This window comes from Garra rufa, chromosome 13 (genome assembly GCF_049309525.1).
Source record: "Garra rufa chromosome 13, GarRuf1.0, whole genome shotgun sequence".
NCBI classification, from domain to species: Eukaryota; Metazoa; Chordata; class Actinopteri; order Cypriniformes; family Cyprinidae; genus Garra; species Garra rufa.
The window spans coordinates 34,044,019-34,068,811 of record NC_133373.1 but is presented as its reverse complement, the minus strand read 5'-3'; the positions used below and the strand labels follow the sequence as shown (position 1 = coordinate 34,068,811).

The window sequence follows — 24,793 nt, the reverse complement described above, 5'->3', positions numbered from 1 at the left end:
GATACCAAAATAACTCAGTAGTAAAGTACAGTAGTAAACCCACGCATGCGCAAAGTATCGATGACAGGCGACTTGCCTACAGCACATTGAGCTTACTCAGTTTTACTAAACAACAATTCCTCAAGTAATTAAATCTCCTGCTGCAAAATAAAAAATATATATACATTTTCATTACTTTGTAGAAAGCTTCCGCTCAACATAAAACGGTTTTCAAAATTAACAAATACTGCCTTGAGAGATGTTTCTTCTGAAAACCAGTAACGTTATATTCTGAAATACAACTTTATAATAGTTTCAAATTACTTGCTTCCAGACCAGGAAAGCACAGGAAAGACATGGGCTTTTTCTCAGACCTGACGGGTTTTAACAGTGGCTCAGGCTGATCGTCCACTCTTTCCTTCTTCCACACAGCAGAAGAATCACGCGGGTTCGAATCCAACTCACTCGATACAATGACCACTCACCGCAGTCAGATGCCAGCTAGATACAATGTCTCCGATCCCGATTTAAATTAAAACGCTAATATTCAGTTGCAATGTACAGATTTCCACGAAGCTCTTCAGATAAAGCAGTTTTGACACATCAGCTTGCCATCGCCGCCATGTTGTAACGCTCGCCTATGACCTTGCTTGCTCACTACCGCCCCCTATCCAACACTGCTGCCAGAGAGGCTTTTAAATCTGTGCGTGATCCCGCCTGACCACGAGGTGGTATCAATGTGGTCAAGCAGAGTAGAGTACTTTATTGACATATGTACATGTGCATGCATGTACACCACCATTTAAATTTTTTGGACCCTTTTAGGATTTTTAATGATTTTTTTGGTCTGTTTTGCTCACCAAACCGGCGTTTATTTTATCCAAAGTATAGCATAAACAGTAAAATTTGTTTTCTATTTTAATGTGTTTCTAAAATGTAATTTATTAAGCATAATTACTCTCGTCATGTGATCCTTAAGAAATCATTCTAATATTCTGACTTGCTGCTCAAAAATAATTTACTATTATTATGTTGAAAACAGCTGGGTAGATTTTTTTCAGGTTTCTTTTATAAATAGAAAGCTCAGAAGAACAGCATTTATCTGAAATAGCAATCTTTTGTAACATTATAAATGTCTTTATCATCACTTTTGATCAATTTAACCCTCATACCGTAAGCTGGACAAATGTGGGCAAAATAATTTTAATTAATTTTTTAAAAATACTTCCCTTGATCTGAGTGGTACAAGACTTGGTGACTTTTCCTAAGTTTGCCACCTGAACACGCAAAAAAAAAAAAAAAAAAAGACTCGATTCTACAATGTTAAGTGGGTGAAAAAAAAAAACTCCTTAATCCCGTATTCGTGGACAAAAATGGGCACCCATAGGAATGAATGGGAAAAACTGTAATTCAGATAATTTTTTTTTATTTTTGTCAAATAAAAATCAGTAGATCCAATACAACGCATATATTACATACACAAAAATGAAGGGGTGATCCTGTACAACCTTCTCAACATGGCAACAACTCACACTCACACACACACACACACACACACACACACACACACACACACACACACACACACACACACACACACACAAACACAAACAAACAATGCATTCAATGAGCCTATAACAGAGCTGGAATTTTTTTTTTTTTTTTTTATAAAAACTCACTCACACATACAAACATAAAGACCCAGGAATTGGCACCAATTAGTTTGAGTTATTGAAATTTGATGTTCTTTGTTTCAAATAAATAAATAATGATTTACTACTTTGTCTTTTCCTTATAGCATGGTCATATATATCTAAGCATATTTTGGCATCTTTGTATAGTCTCACCTAACACAGATATATACAATTTTAAGTTGTGATAAAGTAAAAAAAAATTAAGAGGTCAAATTCATCATAACAGTGGTTCATAGAGTTCAACCTATATGCAGCAATTCAGTACTGCAGCCATCTAGTGGTTATTGATATTATTGTTTTTTTGTTAATTTTATACTAACATAAGACACCAGATGTCACCAAAGTCACTTCATCTTTAGGTTTTAACTCTCTGAACTTACTGGAATGATTTTTTTAATTAAGATAATTAAATATTAAATATAACATAAAAATAAGCATTATTTACATAAAAATATGGTACTCTTAGAGGTAAATAAATTCAAAAATACCCCCAAAATAAAAAAAAACACCATAAATTGATAGATTTTATTTTATCGAAGATAGTGATATGACATTTATTGAACACAAATTTTTTGATCACACCTGAGACCTCTGTGCCCACATTTGTCCACAAACACGGGATTAAGGGCTGTAAAGTCAATACGGTATTAGGGTTAAAGCATCCTTGCTAAATACAAGTATTCATTTCTATAATTTCTTTCCATATGTTATATATATATATATATATATATATAAGCTTTTGAATAGTGTATAATTTTACAAAAGCTTTTTATTTTAGATAAATAGATCTATCTATTCATCTAAGAATCGTAAAAAAAACTTACTCAACTATTTTAAATATTAATAATAATAATAAATGTTTCTTGAACAGCTAATCAGCTATTGCTATGCTTTCTGAAGAATCATGTGACACTGAAGACTGGAGTAATGATGCAGAAAGCTTTGATCTCAGAAATAAATTACATTTTAAAATATATTCAAATAGAAAGCAGATATTTTGAATAGTAAACATATTTCACAATATTGCTGCTTTTGCTGTAATTTGGATTAAAAAAAAGTTTTGGTGAGCAGAAGAGACTTCTTTAAAAACATTTCAAATCTTAAACAAAAAACAATATACAATCTTTGATGATTAAGCCACTTATGTAATATTCTTGTATTTTTTTTTTATTTTTTTAAACTATTTATAGTGAAATAATAATATGTTAAAAATAAAAGTATTAATTAAAAATTATTAATAGTGCATTTAATGTTTTGTTTTGTTGATAAATCCAGATGTGGATTTCACATGAATTCAAAACTATACACAAAACTGGCACTGCTAAGCACATAAAAATAAACACAAGCACACATATAAACATTTATTGACCTTTTTTTGACTGTTGTTAGTTGTTGGACGTTTAACATTTTTAAACTATTTTTATTTTTGCATATGTGTGCAAGTATATTTCAATGTCATTTCATGTATTTTTCATAAAGAAATATGTGAATTTGTGTCAAAAATATTAATGAGCAGACTATAATAGACAACCACATTTCATGGATTTTAATTCAAATCAAGACAACAGCTTTTAAATGCATTTCAACAAACTCATTTTCTCTCCCTGACATCCAAAAACATTTATTCTAAAGCACTATGTCTGTACCTTCATACTAAAGGCCAATGCAGCATATAACACTGTCACAAATGTAGCCGTTTACACAGCATCATTTCTACGGTGTCAGAATCACAATTGATATCACAAAAACAGCAGCATTCATTAACATTGTTACATGCAACTGTTTTAATAAAGTCAGTCACTGGTCCACTGTGAAACTTGGAGGTACAGTACAGAGCATGAGACAGAGCATACAGAAAAATAAACATAATGCTCCACTACATTCAATAAACATGGCTAATATTATTTTTACTAAAATGAAATAAATAATAGTTAATGTATGCATGTGGCCTTTGTCAATAAAAAAGGAAGCACAATTCTGCATATCCTACAAATATATACACTAGCATTCAAAAAAAGTATTCAACAAGGACGCATTCGATTGATCAAAAGCAAAGACCGTTAAAAACTCAAGTTTGAACTTTTTATTGGTCAAAAATCATGAAAAGTATAATGGTTTCCACTAAAATATTAAGCAGCACTGGTTTTAAAGTTGATAATAATAAGAAATATTTCTTGAGCACCAAATCATATTACAATGATTTCTGAAGGATCATCTGACACTGAAGACTGAAGTAATGATGCTGAAAATTCAGTTTTTGCCGTCACAGGAATAAACTACATTTTGTAATACATTAAATTAGAAAATAGTTGTTTTTAATTGTAATTTTCTTTTAAAATTTTAGATTTTACTGTATTTTCTATCAAATAAATGGGGCCTTGGTGCAGATAAGAGACATCTTTCAAATACATTAAACCTACACTTTTGAATGGTAGTGTATCACTGGAAGTTAACTTTGGAAAAACTCCATGGCTGTATCCGAAATCGTCCCCTATACCCTTTTCCCTACATTAGTCCACTCATACAGTTCACTCGAAGGAGTGAATGAAAACGAGTGAGTGAAGTCGGACACTAGGTGCACCGGAAGGACTGCCGCTTTTGCATAGCTTGCTTGCTGTTAAATAATCATTTGAAACGTGCAGTTCCAATAGTAAGATTAAAGGATTTATCTTGAAGTCTGTCACGGAAATTATGTATAAACCCTAGTTAAACAATTTAATAATCAATTTACAATGAATTTGTACCTGTGTTGTACGCTGTATTACGCCGTGGACGAGCGCGTTGTAAAATGAACGGATGGATGATTAGGCTGCGGGCGCCATCTTCTGGCAAGACGCGGGAATTCAATCGGCGCGTGACTCTCACAGTGCATTAAAGGTTGTATCAGCGATTTCTAGCCCAAAACATACAGTGTCAATTTCAGCTGACCTTTCTTCACAATCCGCTCGCTGCCTGCCCCATAAATTGTCTGTGAAAAAACCGCGTCTCTCTGGTCAGCCTAGGGTCCGAGATATGCCAAAAAAAAACAACAATCGGGCGCTATCAACTATTCCACAGATAATCAAACAGTGTTCCAACCAATCAGCGTCAGGGGTTTGGTGTTGTGGACTTTCCTACTGGTGTTGGGATGTGAGGGAGGCGGAGCGAAAGTCCACAACACCAAACCCCTGACGCTGATTGGTTGGAACACTGTTTGTTTATGTGTGGAAAGGTTGGTAGTGCCGATTGTTTTTTTGGCATATCTCGGACCCTAGGCTGACCAGAGAGACGCGGTTTTTTCACAGACAATTTATGGGGCAGGCAGCGAGCGGATCGTGATGAAAGGTCAGCTGAATTTGACACTTTATGTTTCAGGCTAGAAATCGCTGATACAACCGTTAATATATCTCCTCCTTTCAGGGTGGTGAAATAATCCTTTGACTTTGTTAAAAATAATGAATGTTTACTGTCTGTCGTTCTCAGAGTAATATGACACGTTGCGCTCTACTTTTGTGTCCTTAAACACTCGTTTTTTTAGGTCGACAGCTTATAAAACGTAGTTCTGTGGTTTTTTAGCTTGTTTACTGTACACATTGTCTCATAGCAGCTTTGAGACATTGTTCTGTTTTTTGTTATAAGTCAGAAATGACAAGAGCGTTGGATTGTTTTCCCCCGGTGTGGGCGTGGCCTAAATGCGCTCTGTCTCTATGGGTTATCTCTAGCCGTTGAGTGTACATCGATTGTACACTCGTTTTTGCGGTGCATTGTGGGATTGATTGAGTGCACTCGAGAACGTCCACTATGGTTAAAAACACCACCTAAAATGGCTGTCTCCTTAAATAGTGCCCTATTTGGGGTGATTTCGGATACAGCCCATATTTGGAACAGGAATGGTTTATGAATCACTTCCGGGTTGCTGGCTGGACACATGCTTTGTAAGTGGCCTGCTGAGGGCCCATTTGTCATTTCTGTGTGCCGCAGAGTCCTCTGCCTCAGACTCACTGCTGGAGCTCTCACTGCTGCTGCTACTGCTGGGACTGTCACTGCCGCTGAACTCATAGCAGTCTTTCTCCTGTCTGCTTTCCTTTTCTTTCTGTTTGTTTTGCCCTTCCTTCTTCTTTATTTCCCCTCTTCCTGGGATTGTTGTTCCACTTGACATGGGCACCGCTGACATCTGTCTATCCTGCCAGGTGCTGGTCACCTCGGAAAAACTCAGGTCTGGACATCTCATAGAATCTTCCTTTGGCAGAGACTTACTTACTTTATCTAACTTTGAACTCTTAGATTTGGACTGAACGACAAACCAATCCTGTGTACAATAATAACAGTGAGGACATTTATTATTATTTTTTTATGATATATAAAGAGCATAAAATAAAGTATTGTGTTACCTGAGAATGAATGGAATTAATGTGGTACTTGACTCCACTTTCAGAACTGAATTCTTTCTTACATATCAAGCATTTATATTTCCCAGTTTCAAATTCACCCTGCAGAAAATTAAATATAAGCAGTAAGCAAACAATAAAACAATATTAGAGAACCTTAGAAACTTGATTTTGACCAATAACAAGGCAACAGTTATTTAGTTTCAGTACATGTACTGTATACTACACAGGTGAATATCTTTATAATACTTTCATTCTGAAAGGATCCATTAAACTGATCAAAAGTGACAGTAAAGACATTTATAAACTTACAAAAGATTTCTATTTCAAATAAATAGTATTCTTCTGACATTTATATTTATTAAGGAATCTTTCAAAGTTTAGTTTCCATATTAAGCAGCTTTTTCAGTGTTGAAAATAAGAAAGGTTTATTGAGCACTACTGGAATAATGGCTGCTAAAAATTCAGCTTTGCCATCACTGGAATAAATTACTATTTAAACTGTATTTTTAAAAGAAAACTGTAAAACTGTAAATATTTGAAAATTGTAGTAATACACTACCAGTCAAAAGTTTTTGGACAGTAAGATTTTTAGGTTTTTTTTTTATAAAGAAATCCCATCTGCTCACAAAGCCACCATTTATTTGATTCAAAGTACATCAAAAACAGTACAATTTTGAAATATTTTTACTATTTTAAATAACTGTTTTCTATTTGAATATATTTTAAAATGTAATTTTTTCCTGTGATTTCAAAGCTGGATTTTCAGCATCATTACTCCAATCACACGACCCTTTAGAAATCATTATAATATGCTGATTTGCTGCTCAAAAACATTTATTATTATTATGTTAAAAACAGCTGAGTAGAATTTTTTCAGGTTTCTTTGATGAATAGAAAGTTTAGCAGAACAGCATTTAAATGAAATAGAAATCTTTTGTAACATTATAAATAAATCAATTTAAAGCATCCCTGCTAAATAAAAGTATTAATTTCTATAATTTCTTTCCCCCCAAACCTATATCTGTATACGCATTTTAACATAGATAATACATAAAATACATGATCTTTGGTCTTTCTATTCATCAAAGAATCCACAGAAGGCTAGAGTAATGATGCTGAAAATTCAGCTTTGATTTCAGGAATAAATTACATTTTAAAATATATTCAAATAGCAAACATAAATTTAAAATAGTAAAAATATTTCAAAATTGTACTGTTTTTGCTGTACTTTAGATCAAATAAATGCAGGCTTGCTGAGCAGAAGACACTTCTTTTGACTGATAGTGTATTTCACAATATTACCGTTTTTATTGTATTTTGTTTGTTACATGTCTTGAAATAAAAGTTAAATTATTCCTTACCAAGGTACATAGCCCAAGATGAGCCTTCAGGCCAGATACGCTTGTATAGAAGCAATTACATGCCTAATTTGAAAACAAAGACGGTCATTATACATTTAGTTCAGCAAACCATTAACTCACTGCAAAAACATACAGAAAACAATAAATGGCCCTTTAAGTTCAAATACAATAAAGATGTACACACCTTATTTGGACACTGCAATTTTTTATGCAGTTTGACTTCATTCTTCCACTTCCGTAGAGTCTCCTGACTGAATGCTGGCAACCCTGGACGAGAATACTTCAGCTACATGGACACAAAAACACCATAAATGTGACCCTGGACCACAAAACCAATTGAAATTAAGATTTATACATCATCTAAAAGCTGAATTAATAAGCTTTGTTAGGATAGGACAATATTAGGTAGAGATAAAACTATTTGAATATCTAGAATCTGACGGTGCAAATCTAAATCTAAATATTGAGAAAATCACCTTTAAAGTTGTCCAAATGAAGTTCTAAGCAATGCATATTACTAATCAAAAGTTAACTTTTGATATATTTACAATAGGAAATTTACAAAATATCTTCATGGAACATGTTCTTTACTAAATATCCTAATAATGTTTGGCATAAAATTGATAATTTTGACCCATACAATGTATTTTTGGCTATTGCTACAAATACGCCCGTGCTACTAAAGACTTGGTTTTGTTGACCAGGGTCACAAATGCTTTTAAAATCAATACAAGATTGATTCTTGATTCACAGTTCTCAAAAAGTGACACTAAAACCTTTTAGTGAATCCATGAATTTGAAGATTCTAACCATCATCAATACATACAATAAAAATCTTAAGTATGCAAAACAAACAAAGGTGATGCAGCCTTACCAAAAAAAGCTTCACACAGGTTCTGACTTCTTCACATCCCTGCAATTACAACATGTTGACATAGTTTGACACATGCATGTTTTGCAGCACCTTCCTGTCGTCTGGTACCAGGTCTCGCTGCACTTTCCTTTTGGGCCATTCCTTCAGCAGCTCCTCACTGGCGATCTCCCTCAGATGGAACACGGCCACCTGGGCTGACAAGCGCTTGGCCCGTCCACTCTGTGTTCGCTCTGGGATGGGCTCTTTCTGTGTCTTCACCTCTTCTACTTCACTTTCTGGGGTCATCTGTAACAGCAGATAACTTTGAACCTTCATTCATGAGAACATCAACAGCCTGAATGAGAATCTATGTTTATTGAATAATGGAGAGGAGGACTCACTGGACTGTGTTCGTTCTTTAGGTGGTACTCCAGGCCCGCTCTGGAACGATATGCTTTTCCACAGTGTTTGCAGTTCATTAAGAGCTTCTCCAGCTCTGTCGCCTCTTTGCCGCATTTCTTCATGTGGTACACATAACCCATTATACTAGTGAAACTTCCAGTGCAACCCTGTAACAAACCATTCAGCATCTTTTAAATGGATAGTTCACTCAAAAAAAAAAAAAAAAAAAAAAAAAAATTAAATTCTGTCATTAACTACTCACCCTCATGTTGTTTTAAAGCAATAAGACTTTTGTTCATCTTTGGAACACAATTTAAGATATTTTGTATGAAATCTGAAAGCTTTCTGACCCAATCGAGGCCCACAAAGGTAGTAAGGACATTGTTAAATTAGTCGATGTGACATCAGTGGTTCAACCTTATTTTTATGAAGCTAAAAAAATACTTTTTGTGCGCAAAGAAAACAAAAATAACGACTTTATTCAACAATTTCTTATCTTTGTGTCAGTCGCAAAGTTTTCTTTGCAATGTCAGAAAGCTCTCAGATTTTACAAAAAATATCGAAATTTGAAAGATGAACGAAGGTCTTATGTGTTTGAAATTACAAGAGGGTGAGTAATTAATGACAGAATTTTAATTTTTAATATTTTTCAATATTTTCATACCTTTTAATATTTTTCACAAAAGTTTAAGACTTTTTAAAAATATTTTTCTAAGTCAAATGCTCACAAAAATCTGCATTTATTTGATCAAATTACAGTAAAAACAGCAATAAAGTGAAATATTATTATGATTTAAAATAACTTCAGAAAAAAAAATCATTCTAATATGCTGAATTGATGTTCAAAATATTTCTTATTATTATAATTGTTGAAATCAGTTTGCGGCTTAATATATTTGTGGAAATTGTGATTTTAATGCATCTTAGCTGAATATAAGTATTCATTTCTTTTTAGAAAATCTTACTGACCCAAAACCTTTGAATGGTAGTACTTTTATTTTTATTTTCTTGTTTAGTACTAATTTTTTCAATTTTTTTGCTGACCTGCAAAAGCTTTTAAAGCTGTATTTAATACTATACACATAAATGTCCACACCTCTTTTGAACATTTTAATTTGCCCATCCTCTTCAATACTTTCCGTAACTTTTCCTTCACTGCTTGGTCAACTAGGTCATTCCCAGTATCTGGAATGGACTGAAAAAACAAACAAGAAAACAATCTTTGCGTTAATACCATCATTTTACCATTTGTCACCCTGGACCACAAAACCAGTCATAAGGGTAATTTTTTTGAAATTGAGATTTATACATCATTTGAAAGCTGAATAAATAGGTTAGGATTGTTAGGATATGACAATATTTGGCTATTTGAAATAAATCTGAAACTATATATTGAAACTATATCTGGAATCTGAGGGTGCAAACAAAAAAATATATATAAATATTGAGAAAATCACATTTAAAGTTGTCCAAATGAAGTTCTTAGCAATGCATATTACTAAACAAAAATTAAGTTTTGATATAGTTACAGTAGGAAATTTACAAAATATCTTCATGGAACATGATCTTTGATTTTTGGCATAAAATTGATCATTTTGACCCATACAATGTATTTTTGGCTATTGCTACAAATATGCCTGTGCTACTTCAGACTGTTACTTGTTGTCCAGGGTCACAAATGCTTTTAAAATCAATATAAGATTGATTCATATTGCATATTACTAATTAAAAATGAGGTTTTGATATATTTACGGTAGGAAATTTACAAAATATCTTCATGGAACATGATCTTTACTTAATATCCTAATGATTTTTGGCATTAAAGAAAACAATATTTTTTGGCTATTGCTATTAAGATACCCTTGCTACTTAAGACTGGTTTTGTGGTCCATGGTCACATTTGTCAATGTTACTACCCCTTTAGAAAATTAAAAACCTAACCAAGTTGTTATGGTCAGCCATGAGGTGGTACTTCATTCCAGTTGAAGTTTTCAGTTGTTTCTCGCAGTGTGGACATGTAAAAGGATTCTACCCAAAGAACAAAACCAAAATCAGGTTCAAAGCTCAAACAAATGTAAAAAAAAAAATGCCATATGCACATACCAGTTTGCAGGTTTCCAGGTGTTTTTTCAACCCATCCACTGTCTTTCTTCCAACACTTTTGCATTTTGGGCAGCTTACTCTACCCTTTGCCAAAATCTGAAGCTGCCATTTTTCCTCCTGACTTCCTGTAAACCACAAAATGCAATTAACGAATACCTAAAAATGCATTTGTGTTTTCATTTAGCCTCCATGACTGTCTCATTTACCTGGCGGATAAACAGGTGACTCCTTCTTGGTGTTCTGAGATGATTTCTGCTCCTGCGTGCTGTCAGTTTTCTGATTCCTCTGAGTAAACTGAGCTACAGGAACTATAACAGGTACTGTTAAAGGAAAAAAGATGCAGTTTGTAAATTTGACGTTGTATAATGTGGATTACTGAAGAAAAACTGAAGAATTGCATACCTGTTTGCTTTACTTCCTCTATGTACTTTTTTAAGGAGGGCTGCTCAGTTTCCTCCATCTTGTGCTTCTTCTTCAGCTTAAAATCTGTAGCATAAACACTTTTTGATTATCTAAAATATCATATGTCCATTTTTTCTACATAAATATATTTAGGTCTATATTTACCTGTCTCTATTAATGTGTCCGAACTGGATCCATCAGTTTTCTCTATCACTCTGCTGGTGTGGTCAGTGTGCATATATTGGCTTTCTGAACCATTGACCAGAGTGGATGTGATAACTGAACTGCAAGATGACCCGTGGTCCGAATCCTCTGCAGGTCTCATAATCACAGGCTGGAGATCATGGTACCTCAAGACATGATGGTTTGACACCATAATTATTTCAGTATATGGTGCAATACGTTACTACTTAAGGGGCAAATATTTTTAGAATGTTTTTGAGATAGAACACACAAACATGCAAAACTCACTTTTTTCTGGTGTAAGTTCTCTTTATTTTCTGAGAGCTCGTCCCCTCGTTCTGAAATTCATCAACAAAATGCAGTAACAAAATTAGTTCTGCCGGTCTCATGTTTACATTTAATAAACACCTAAATATATTCTATATACAGTTGTAGTCAAAAGTTTACATACACCTTGCAGAATCTGCAAAATGTTTATTATTTTATTAAAATGAAAGAGATCATACAAAATGCACAGTATTTTTTATTTAGTACTGACCTGAATAAGAAATTTCACATAAAATACATTTACATATAGTCCACAAGAGAAAATAATAGTTGAATTTATAAAAATGAACCTGTTCAAAAGTTTACATACACTTGATTCTTAATACTGTGTTGTTACCTGAATGATCCACAGCTGTGTTTTTTTGGGTTAATTGATAGTTCATGAGTCCCTTGTTTGTCCTGAACAGTTAAACTGCCCGCTGTTTTTCAGAAAAATTCTTCCGATTCCACAAATTATTTGGGTTTTCAGCATTTTTTTCATTTTTATTTATTATTTTTAACCCTTTCCAACAATGACTGTATGATTTTGAGATCCATCTTTTCACAATGAGGACAACTGCTTAACAAACACATACTTCAACAGGAAAAATTATGCATTAAGAGCCAGGGGTGTAAACAGGTAACAACACAGTATTAAGAATCAAGTGTATGTAAACTTTTGAACAAGGTTATTTTTATAAATTCAACTATTATTTTCTCTGTGGACTATATGTAAACATCTTTTTTTTTTAATGTAAACGGCTTTCACATGGTTCTTTTTCAGGTCATTACTAAATAAAAAAGAATGTGCATTTTTTGTATGACCCCTCTTATTTTGATAAAATAATTAACATTTTGCTGATTCTAAAAGGTGTATGTAAACTTTTGACTTCAACTGTATATACACTGGCATATTAATGTATAACTCATGGTGAGGATGCTTGGTCTTACTTTGGATTGTTTTAGTCCACTACCTTCAGCCTCTCTTCCCAAATCTTTTATGACATCTGTTGAAAATTGCATATTTAAAAAATAATAATGTAAATGTAATTCATTTCAGACTTCATGATCACTTGATCATGATCTGGGAATGCAACCACTTCATAAGCCATTTAAGCTTAATTAATACAGTTTAGAATTTAATAAATCTTACATTAATACAGAATTACCTGGTGTTTGGGGGTTTAGTTTTGATTTTGCCATTTTCCTCTTGCTAGGTACACATGTGGCAGACATGTTATCCTGGGTCTGATCCATGATCCTATTCCACAGAAATCAGTGACAAATAAAGAAAAGCATGGATTACATGATTATTTCATCATAATCAAAAACAAATATATAACAGTCACATATAGATAAGCTCCTGTGTGGAATTTATTTATTTAATTAATGCAATGTCCCTCAAACAGATACTGTTGCACTAAGGCTAAGCATTTGAAATGAAATCACATTAGAATGCATTAACTAGCACTGCATTTCCACACAGAAGCTGCATGCAGCACTACATGCACCTTTATTGCAATGCATAACTGTAGTCTTCAAGACCACTGCCACCATCACTGCCCACTAATACTCCCAGCCAAAAAAATAAGCCATCACGGCACTACGTTAAATAAATCCTCAGCGGATGAATCCAATCGTCAAACAATCCGTATGACATCGACATACTTTAAATTTAGAAAGGCATATTCAACACTCAATGTTCACAAAACAATCAAGAGTAGCTAAAACATTACCGTCCTCTCGGCGAGATCACTTCATACTTACTACGCCCCCTTTTCTCAGCAGCCAATGAAAAACGCTCTTCGCACAACACACACACACACACACACACACACACACACACACACACACACACACACACACACACACACACACACACACACACACACACACACACACACACACACACACACACACACACACACACACACACACACACACACCAAAGGGGGCGGGGCTTCAGGCCAAAATAACCTATCGCTGGAGACTGCAGGTCCTAGATCAGATTTTGACACGCCTCTGTTGTTTCTCCTTGCTGTGGTTGAGACACCGTGGCTGAACTGGAGTCAGTCTGAGTACAGAGTTTAAGCAATGTAGTTTTATTATCAACAACTTTCGGTTTCAATACACCAGAAATGAGCAACGCAGGGTCTTCTTGGTTTCCCAGTTTACCGTTTACATGGGGATCCACAAAGGAAAAGGTACAATTAATAAACATTTAATGTATTTTATTTACTAACTAATATTAATAATACAAAATACACTATTGATACTCCAAATGTTATGGTCATGACTAGCAAGGTAGTCTGTATTAAAGAGTGCTTGTGTCAGGGTTAAAATTTAACTACCATTTTTATTTCCATATTTTCAAGAAGGGCAGGGATCTTCGACAACAAATCCATGCAATCTCCCAGTCTAATGTCCTTGATGGTATGTAGGCCTATGTCACCTGCTGACAATAATGTTTATAATGCCATTTATTTTATCACACCCTCATGTCCATCTTTTTTTCAGAGGCAAACATTGATGATGCTCAGATCCTTACTTTGACCAGAGAGGAACTGAATGAGCTTTTTCCAGGTATTAGGAACTTTCAGCTCAGAAGGACAATTATGGAGCTCATCACAGATGCAGTGAAGGTAATGTCTTTGGTCAAGAAGCTGGTGGAATTGAATTTCAGTGGCTCTTTAAAAATATCTGCACACTCAAATCACTCCTAAAAGAGTAGGAATTTAGTGGCATATGCAAACAAATAATGCTAAACCTTTTCTCAGAACTATTTTTTTTAACTCTAATCCACATTTTGGATGGATGTATAAAGCCATTTGCCCTAAAGCTCACACAGGTGTCTTCATCATATTAACGATGAACATGTTTCATTAACGTTTGACAACCAGAAGATGTACAAATATTTAATATTAATATATTTCGGTGTGACTTTTTGGGGTCACTGTATGTTTAACAGTAAAAGGTCATGTTACAGAAACCAAATGCTATGTAAATTGAGAAAATTGCATGCATACAGAACATTGTATTTGTTTATATATTAGATAATTGAGTATTCATCTCTACTTGTTTGCTATTTAATTCCTAAAAGGATTCACGTCAACCTGGTCCAGAAACACTTGCCAGATCACTGAGGCATTTAATGCAAAAAAACAAAAGCAGTGAGTTACTTCAAATTGACAATTTTCACTTCCAGCAGAGAACCAAGGGAGTTCTCTTTGTAAAAGAGATGTTTCATAGCCTTATGACTTTTCCCTAGATGATGCCGATGCACAGGCAGTTTTGAAGGAGTCCCTTCGAGCTTTTCGAGAAGTGGAGGATCAGCTCAAAGCAGCGCAGGCATCTTTGAAACCATACATTGAGGTCTTAAACCGTCTCATTGAGGAAGCAGATAGAAAAGAGGACAGGGATGCAAAGGAAACACCAAGCAGGAGAAAAGTCCCAAACTCTCCAGCCATGCAGCCTCCTTTTGGTGAGTAAGAGTAAAAATTCAGATCTCTTAGATCGAGTGGATGCACAAAACCATATTACTGCCAATTTAACTTTGTAGGAAGAGTAAGAGATTTTATATAGAGCGTCACCACAGTGTAGTCCTGAAATCTGCTTCTACAATCGCTATACTGGCGGCACTGAATGTAAACAATGCCACTGAAGCAAACAAAACTTGCATGTTTTGGGCTGTACTAATTGGTATAAACTATAGTCAAAATATTGCACCCTTTTCTGCATACCAAGTCCTTCTCTATATGATTTAGCAGCTTCCACATGTTTTTCCATGGTTTAGACACCATAAATTAGCAGAACAATGTATTCAGTAGTAGAGGTCGACCGATATTGGTTTTTACCGATACCGATAGCTAGGTTGGACCACACTGGCCGATACCGATTAATTAACCGATAGTTTTTGAAAATGGATACTGAACAGCATTAAAAATAGTGATCTACTTTTTTTTTTTATACTAAACCATACTTTGTAAATGAATAAAAATATTATTTATTATATATTGATAATTAAAGTTATTTCATAGTTCATTAATGTTAACAAATTATCAGTAAATGTTGAAATTAACACACTCTAACAAGGAACAACACTTCTATTCTACAGCTTTCATTAATCTTAGTTGATGTTACAAATGGACTCATTGTCATCTTTACATTTTAACAATATGTAAAATTGCAGGTTCTATGCTTTTTGTTTATATTTCCCATCTTAAAATTTCAATATTAACTAAATATAACCATGCGTCACATTTTCAGTTTTCAATGCACATGGCACCATTTTCATATACATTTTATATAAAATTTATTTTGTGCAAAATTGACTTTATTTATTTTTTTATTATATAAGCAGGCTACTTTTTTAAAACATTTACTTATTTAAAACAAGCGTTATTTAAGTGTCGGCAAGTTTACAGAAAATAGTTATTGTTTTTTATTTTTCGTTTGATTATTACTGATGAGATCACAGACAGTCGCTGCTTTAACAGGCTGCATTCAAACGAATGCACAGATTTATTTCGATGTATCAGATGTTTTGTCCTGCTCTGAAAACATAACTGACTGTGTGTACATCGAAAGTATTCGAAAATCCATGTTCATTTAACCTCATCTGCAAACAAGCTTTTTAAGACGAACAGACACAAAGAGAAACTGAAAGTCCGTCAGTGCGCGAGTTTAGTGCATCTAATAGTACTGCATTACAAACGGCAGAAATGAAGGCATATCTAAAGTAAAACACTGCGATTGAAATCTCACACTGTCAAACAATGCACACGTAGCTCACAGTGCAAATTCTGTGCAAGGAAGCAAGCCTGCCGCGTTTCTGGCGCGCACACGTGCAATGTGCGGGAAAAACACCAGCTCAACCGGACAAAAGTGCAGCGCTGCGTTGCGCGGACAACTCGCAGGTATCTTTCTCTCTCACGCACACACAAGACGCGTCGCGTGTAGTTCAAGCAGAAATCTAGAAAACAGTTTATTTAATCACCAAACGGGCAAATGTTTACATCCAGAAAGATAAAAAAACCCAGCAAAGGTTAGTCTAGACAGATTAAACGGAAAGAGAAAGTACAATCTATATCGTTAATTGCAGCCATTTCAGAAACAATTTCTTTTCTGTTTTACATTTATGTTTAAATATTATTTGTTTGTGTTTTGTTTCAGTTTAATATATTAATTACGAAAGAAGTTTGTGTTATTTGTAAATGTCGGACGTGGTATGAATTGGACGAAAATACGCCGGGAGAATTGGAGAGAGTCAGACACAATTTTTGAAGTTAATTTTTATTTGTGGAAAATCCCTCCTTAAACGAATTTCGTTTTGTATAATTTTTTATCTTTATTTTTAATATACATTTTTGTTAATCAGTTATTAAAATCAAATAAGAACAGGAAAATGGCATTGTGAAATAAAGTGCGTAACAAGATGCAAGCCTATGCTTTAAGGGCCTGAAGAAAAGGCTAAAACATAAATTATAGTTCTATATGAAGCATACAGACATTAGCGCTACAGAAATACAAATATTTTGCTGAAATGCACAATACTCAATCTTCCAGCCCAGGGTCAAGTCTTTATGAACATTAACAATGATTTTGGACAGATATGATGTAATGTAAAACTATGGCGCGCTGTGACTCGGAAGGATTCTGTCGGCTGAATGAACACAGTTTGCTTTCTCATGTCATGTCTTTAAATCTACAAATTTGCTGGCTAAAAATATGACTATAAATCAATACAAATATATGGTAACAATCCTGACATTAAACATTGGTCTGTGGCTTAACCTCTACTCTAAGACAGCGGAGCATGAGCACTTCAGCAAAGAACGCAACCCGGAAAAACTATCGGCAAAAACTGCCGATAACCGATAGTTCGGCCAATCAACTATCGGTGCCGATTAATCGGCAAAACCGATAGATCGGTCGACCTCTATTCAGTAGTATTTTAACCTTGCAATCCTTGCTGTTGTTACATCTGAGTACTGCAATATGTCCGCGCATCCGGGTAACTGACCAAACCGTGGCGCATGTGCAAACCCTCTATACAGTGTTTTCACAACGCATCATCAATCTGACATTTTTGGCAGCACTGAACGTAAACCATGCCACTTAACTGAATGAAACTCGAATATTTAGCTGATTATTGCTGCTGAAAATGGTCAGTTATTGTCATGTTTTGGGCTGTACTAATCGGTCAGACCAGGAAAAACATTTGGAGTACTATAGACTGCCAAAAGTTATAACAAATCAAGGAGAAGAGTGCAAAAAAACTATCTGAACAAAAGGTGTTTGTGGTTGAACAAACTGAACCAGGATTTTCAGGGCAAGAATCTTGACAACATTCATGTTATTCTTATTATTTCCAGTCAGGTAAGTAAAATATTAGGCTAATATCTTAATTAATACTGCTCTTTACCACCTGTTAAGTTTAGTATGTCAAAATACTGTGCCCTTTCTGGCTTACTAAGTCCTTCTCTACATGATTTAGCAGCTTCCACACGTTGTTCATGGTTTAGACAGCGTAAATTAGCAGAACTATGTATTCAGTACATTAACTGTCCAGTGCTGTTGTTTACATCGGAGTATCGTCAATATGTCCATGCATTCAAGTAACAATTTGAGTTATTTTATTACAGTAGTTAAACTTTTGTCATAACTTACCCTAAAACTAAATCTATCAAAATATATATATAAAAAAATTGCAGATTAAAATCAAAGGGGTCTCACATTTTTGGGCTCCCACTTTTTCTCTTTTGCAGAGCCTATAGTCAAAGTGCATCCGTTTGTGTGTGGTCGAACCTTGGACGCTCACAAGCAAATTTTTAGACAACTCAGGGGAGTTCAAGAGAGTGAATATTGGGACTGTCAGTTGATACTGGCCTTCTGTCCTGTGGTCTCACGAGCTGGGACTGACATTGAAGAGGCACTGAAGAAAATTCCAGGTAATGATTCATTAAAACAATGTTCAGCTAGTTCTCACATTACATCTTAATTTCATTTTAGAGGAATGTAGCTAATTTATGCCAATATATCCAGCAACATAATGTATAATACAGTAAACATCTAATGGTTTAAGAATTAGTCTGCAGACTAGTCCTTCATAGCACCTTAAAGGAACACACCACTTTTTTTGAAAATAGGCTCATTCTCCAACTCCGCCCGAGTTAATAAGTTGAGTTTTACCGTTTTGAAATCTATGCAGTCGTTTTACTGTTCTGGTGACATCACTTTTAGCATAGCTTAGCATAGATCATTGAATCCTATTAGACCAATAGTATCGTGTTCAAAAATGACCAACGAGTTTCGGCCTAGAAAATCGCAGCTTTACATTTTCCGCCGGTCTTAGTACACAATATAACTACAGAAGAGTCAAGTTTTAAATAGGACAAATATCGAAACTCGTTGGTCATTTTTGAACAGGAGAACGGCTGAATGGATTTCAAAACGGTAAAACTAAACTTATTAACTCGGGGGGGAGATGGAGAATGGTGTTCCTTTAATTTTGGACAATTTACATTAGAGTTCTAATGTTAAGTTATTCTTTAGCAACAAAAAACATTTTGTTCATCTTCACAGCTGATAAACCAACAGTCCTGGTGACTTTGCACCATACCTTCAAACATGACTATGCGTGCCCCAGCTTCAATATAGGATCTTCTCAAGGAAACCTTCTGGAACACGTTAATGTGCTCTTCCATGACACATCTAACGGTGTTTTTAGTTGTTCAACAAATGACCACGCAATTTCCAAACTTCAGTCTGTCATAAACCAGTACAAGTAAACAGTCTTGCTTTAACTGTTATTAAAAATGAGGATTCAATGTATGTACACGTTATATGGTAATATGAATGGACAAAAACAGCAAGCCTGCTAATGAAACTGGTGTGTTGTTTACAAAATATAATGCTAATAGAGAGAACTCTGGGTATTAAGACTTGTATGACTTAAAATAATGTCTCATACTGAAATATGTAGTAGAAGACCCATGAAAGATTTACGTTTATTAAAAAATCACATAGTTTAATACATATTTTGGATTATGGGGGGGCGCCATTATTTTGATTGTGTAAAACGGTTGCACTCAGTGAGCTACTAGCACTGAGCTATGCTATTTTTTACTGCAAAACAACTCAGAAAATAATACGATGACCACAGCTACTGTAAGAATGTACAGGTGGCAATGGATATAAGCGTATGCTTAAACCAAATGCTGTACCATCGATTTTCCCCACAAGAGTCTAAATGCATATAGAGTGAAATACGCTCTAAGAAACTCCATCAGTAGCTGTGGTCTACAAAAAGCCTTAAAGGCGTCAGGGCTAAAGTGGAGAGAACACAGAAGTGGGTCTTTAGGAAAGTTGTATTCATCCACAAGCATCTTTATTTTATTCTCATCTTACCGCTAGGAAAGCAGTGAAGACGTAAATGACTTCTCTTATTGCCTTTTGACTGAAAATTACAACCAAGAGCTGCAAAATGTATCTGTATTTTATTTTCCAAGTTGTGTAAGTCGTGTTATGGTAAAATTAGCAACAGATGTGCTAGTAGCTCACTGAGCGCATCCGTTCTACGCATTCAAAATAATGGCACCCTCATAGTCCAAAAACGATCTTTCATAGGTTTTCTACTACGTATTTTAGAAAGAGAAATCATTTGTTATATTAAGCCATACAAGTCTTATCAATGTCAATTGATATGTCAATCATTGAAAATGACTATTCAATGCATGTATGGATGTTAAATGGTCATATGAGGGGCCTGCTAATAAACATTTAAGCCTGGTGTGTTGATTCCAAAAATTTAATATATTCAGACAATTTTATCACAATTTTTAGTAAGAAAGCCAATAGCAGGAACATTAGAAAAACGCCTTTTCCATCAATGCTCTGATATTAAACCATAATGCTTTAAGTTCTTACCCTCATGTAGGCACGTTTAAATTCATGTACATCTCACACATCAGAGAAGTGATACCTCATCCCATCATTATTAATATCCTAGCTTTTAAAAAAGCATTATGACAAAGTAGTTGTGGTGTAGTAGTTACAGGCTAAAACAAGCAGTCTTGTAGCCAACCTACACTGATAACACATATGTGACTAGCAGGAGCATCAACATCTTTCCTTTAGGAACTTCCCTTTATCATACTTTGGCCAATATTGTGCGCAATATTCACAAATCACAAACCGAAAAAGAAAAATAAACATCATAATGCTTTCTCAAACAATATACGCATCAGAGTTAATATACTGATTTAGAGAGACGGTCCTCACAAACTTAGTTCGGCAGCATACCTGGAAAAAAAAAAACAAACAACAACAACTGTTTGCTTGGTTATGAACTGTTCTATAGCCAATCATCACGCCTGATGAGTAACTTTCCCGGTTCTAGGAATTTCCGTAGGCACGTAGATACATCCATTTGAATAGCAATCTTTGCACCACACGACCATGGATATAATTTCCCATTAACACACTCAAAAGGAAAAACAAAAGCCAAAAACAAACAAACGTATGATGATGGTACGGTTGGGGGAGTCGAGACAAAAGTGCCATTTGTGTACATTCGAGTGATTGGCCAGAGCATTTTGTGCTTATCCAAGTTTCTCTCGTTTGAAAAGCCCTTTCTGTCACTGGTTTGGTCCTTTTTTCTTATTGCTCCAGTACTTGCTGTACGCCTTGTTAAACATGTTTTTGCAAGCTAGCTTAGCGTCCAGGCGGGAGCAGATGAGGAAGGAGCCGCCCATCTTGCGGTGCAGGGAGTAGGTTTCTTCTGGTGGAGGGATGAGCCGCTGTTTCAGCATGACAGGGATGAGGTTGTGGATACGCTCTGTGGTGCTCTGTGCCCCAAAATCAAACGGCTCTTCGGAGGCAAAAGCCTCTCCCAGGATCATCACCGCATCTACGTGGGCGTTTATCATAGCCTGTATGAGGAGATGTTGTGTTAACTTGTTGCATGTGCAGCTTAAAACAAAAACATCACTGTGGACCACAAAACCAGTCATAAGGGTCAATTTTTTAAAATCTAAATGTATGTATCATCTGAATACATAGGCTTTTCATTGATGTATGGTTTGTAAGGATGGGACAATATTTGGCTGAGATACGACTATTTGAAAATCTGACGGTGCAAAAAAATCAAAATACTGAGAAAATCACTTTTAAAGTTGTCCAAATTAAGTTATTGGCAATGCATATTACTAATCAAAAAATAAATTCTGATGAATTTATGGTAGGAAAATTAACTAAATCTCTTCACGAAACATGATCTTCACTTTATATCCTAATGATTTTTGGCACGAAAGAAAAATCAATCATTTTGACCCATACAATGTATTATTGTTGGGTTTTGCTACAAATATACCTATGCTACTTAAGACTGGTTTTGTGGTCCAGGGTCACAAATATCTGGTATATTACTACCTTAGACTCATAACCAGTCAGGAACTTCATATCTATAGATTGCTTCAGCACTCCTTCTCGATCGCCTTCTGATGCACACTTGATGATCTGTTTTAAAGAGGAAGATGCAATCAGTTTAAGAAAGGAAATATTCATTTAAATACGTTTTTTACCTTTGATTTTATGTTTTACCTCAATATAAAGATCAGTAAAACTCTCATCAAACCCTCTTGTTGCACCAAAGTCCAGCAAAGCAATCTGTAGAATAAAAAAATAAAATTACTTACTTTTGACTTACTGTATGAAATACATACACATTGCAGTTCAAATGTTCAGGGTTAATATAAACGTCATAATAAAAGGCTGTAAATAAATGGTATAAATGTTGTTATAGAAATTATAAATATGTGACCCTGGACCACAAAACCAGCCATAAGGGTAAATTTTTTGAAATTGAGATTTACACATCTGAAAGCTGAATAAATAAGCTTTCTATTAATGTACAACTATTTGAAAACCTAGAATCTGAGGGTAAAAAAAAAAAAAATAATTCCTGAGAAAATCACCTTTAAAGTTGTCCAAATTGAGTTCTTAGTAATGCAGATTACTAATCAAAAATAAAGTGTTGATATATTTGCGGTAGGAAATTTACAAAGTCTCTTCATGGAACATGATCTTTACCTGGTCCAAGGTCACATATTACAAAAATGGAATAAATATAAAGTTTCAAAGTTTTTTTATTTTAAATTAAAAGTATCAATAATATTGTTAAATATTAATATCTTTTAAAAACTCTACTTTGTATTTGAATACATTTGAATATGTAATTTATTTCGGTGATAGCAAAGCTGAATTTTCAGTAGCCAATATTCCAGTCTTCAGTGTCACATAATCCTTCAGATATCATTCTAATGTTCTAATTTGCTGCTCAAAAAACATTTAATATTATTATTAACAACAACAACAACAACAACCACATATAACACTATTTATATGAAATAGAAATATATTGTAACTTTATAAATGTCTTTGCTGTCAAGTTTTAATCCAGTTAATGTATCCTTGATGAATAAAATATATATTTATTTAAAAACAACAACCAAAACAAACAAACATCTACATTTCAATAGTAGTGAACATATTTGCAACACCAGTCAAAACTTAAGAATAAACAATGAAGGAGTGGAAGTCGGAAGACATCATGGCCTTTTTACAAATTAATATCCTTATTAATTTTTACACATTTTTAGTAGATGATCTAGTTCATAAATCAGTGTTTAACTCTTAAACATTATACGTTGTTGATTTTGAGTGACTAGAATAGATGCCTTATAGAAAATATTAAAGTGTGTGTCAAATGTGTTTTCTGTCTGTTGAAGTTCTCTTTTCTCAGGGACCGAGATCACACCTCAGGAGGTCAGGATGACCCTCCTGATTGCGTGAGCAACTGTGACCAAGACATCTGTGATCGGGACATCTATGACGTGTTCTTGATAACAAATTAAATGCGAATCCTTTAGACTTGTATTAGTGAAATCCTGTTGATTTGATTCCATTTTTCCAAGAGGCTAACTGTTAAGTGTGCGTGTATCAAGCCACACTGATAAAGAGTCTTGCCTGGCTAGGCAACCTTGAAGATAGATAAGACCTTAGACAGTTTTTGATTTTGTCTGCCATATGTTGGAAGTTCACACTTCTGGACCAATCAGGATCTTCCTAATCTATGCATTGACGTAATTAACAACCTCTGTTAGAGTATAATTACTGGTGTTTTGAACATGTACTGAGAGCGGCCTACGAACTCCATCGAGAGTGTTGAAGCTGACTTCTGCTGATGAAACTGCAAACTATTTTCTTCAGTAAACATGACTTCGATTGATTGAATGTTTGACTCCTGGTTTTTGTTCATCATATCTGGTCCTTGTGGGTTTTTACTGTAAAATTCCCCTTACAACAACTAGTTGGCATGTCATATTTTAATAATATACTATAGGTTCGATATGTATTCAAACTAATGAAACCTTAATTTTGAAATTCGTATGATTAACTTGATACCTTTTACAAAGAAAGATTAATTTCAAAATACAACAAATTTAATAAATCACACTTGAAATATTGTTAAAAATGTAATCGTTATTGATTTACCTCGGAATTTTTTTAAATAAAATAGCAAAAAAATATTTTCAAGGCAGGGGTAAACAAAATCTTAATAGGTCAATATAACCCTTCTTATTAAACTAGATATTACTGATATACATTACCAAAACAAATGTTTAATACATCAAAACTCTTATATTTCAGCTTCCTCAAAGACACTAGTATTCAAGTAGGTTTAAAGCCATTTAAGCCATGTTTATCTAAACGGGTAGTGTAAATAACTTTTTCTTACCCTGTGGGTTTGTGGATCATAAAAGAAATTAGACCAGTTGGGATCTGTCTGCATGTATCTGAACTCGAACAGCTCCCTCAGACACAGGGTCAGGATGTTCTCGCAGATCTGTGAAAAAAATAATAAAAAAAGTATGGTTACTACACCTGCACTAGACTGCTTTAAATCCAGTATTTATGTATTTATGCATATGTAGTACTTAGTATAAAGTCATAAATCAGTTCTAACTCAAAACAAAATACTGTTTTAATGCAATGTTTACAAACTACATAACTGATGAGCATTTAAATCAGTCGTATGGTCTGTTTAAAACTTTCAGTCACATTTATAGCCTTCATTTA

The 24,793-nt window shown here is 34.4% G+C and overlaps 3 protein-coding genes across 3 annotated transcripts in view; 1 reads left to right on the top strand and 2 right to left on the bottom strand.

Moving 5' to 3' along the window:
* Nucleotides 1–5,007: 5,007 nt before the first annotated feature.
* On the bottom strand, nucleotides 5,008–12,910 carry znf512 (zinc finger protein 512). Its single transcript, XM_073816810.1, has 15 exons — nucleotides 12,823–12,910; nucleotides 12,605–12,660; nucleotides 11,636–11,685; nucleotides 11,330–11,514; nucleotides 11,165–11,248; nucleotides 10,969–11,082; nucleotides 10,763–10,887; nucleotides 10,601–10,687; nucleotides 9,756–9,854; nucleotides 8,659–8,826; nucleotides 8,369–8,563; nucleotides 7,589–7,690; nucleotides 7,405–7,467; nucleotides 6,044–6,142; nucleotides 5,008–5,961 (listed from the first exon to the last, which is right to left on the bottom strand). The coding sequence occupies exons 1-15, from the start codon at nucleotides 12,908–12,910 to the stop codon at nucleotides 5,548–5,550; spliced, it is 1,929 nt and encodes a 642-aa protein (XP_073672911.1). The 3' UTR covers nucleotides 5,008–5,547.
* Nucleotides 12,911–13,740: 830 nt separating this feature from the next.
* On the top strand, nucleotides 13,741–20,444 carry LOC141283109 (uncharacterized). The gene is made up of 7 exons (XM_073816385.1): nucleotides 13,741–13,857; nucleotides 14,029–14,086; nucleotides 14,171–14,295; nucleotides 14,754–14,823; nucleotides 14,922–15,134; nucleotides 18,421–18,603; nucleotides 19,238–20,444. The coding sequence occupies exons 1-7, from the start codon at nucleotides 13,792–13,794 to the stop codon at nucleotides 19,441–19,443; spliced, it is 921 nt and encodes a 306-aa protein (XP_073672486.1). The 5' UTR covers nucleotides 13,741–13,791; the 3' UTR covers nucleotides 19,444–20,444.
* Nucleotides 20,445–20,448: 4 nt separating this feature from the next.
* Nucleotides 20,449–24,793, bottom strand: part of coq8aa (coenzyme Q8A, genome duplicate a) — a 36,498-nt gene continuing 32,153 nt past the window's right edge. The window contains exons 12-15 of the mRNA XM_073816384.1: nucleotides 24,453–24,560; nucleotides 22,256–22,321; nucleotides 22,085–22,171; nucleotides 20,449–21,585 (exon numbers count right to left, since the gene is read on the bottom strand). Coding sequence (XP_073672485.1) covers nucleotides 21,292–21,585; nucleotides 22,085–22,171; nucleotides 22,256–22,321; nucleotides 24,453–24,560 — 555 coding nt within the window. The 3' untranslated portion in view covers nucleotides 20,449–21,291. The remainder of the gene's footprint in view (nucleotides 21,586–22,084; nucleotides 22,172–22,255; nucleotides 22,322–24,452; nucleotides 24,561–24,793) is intronic.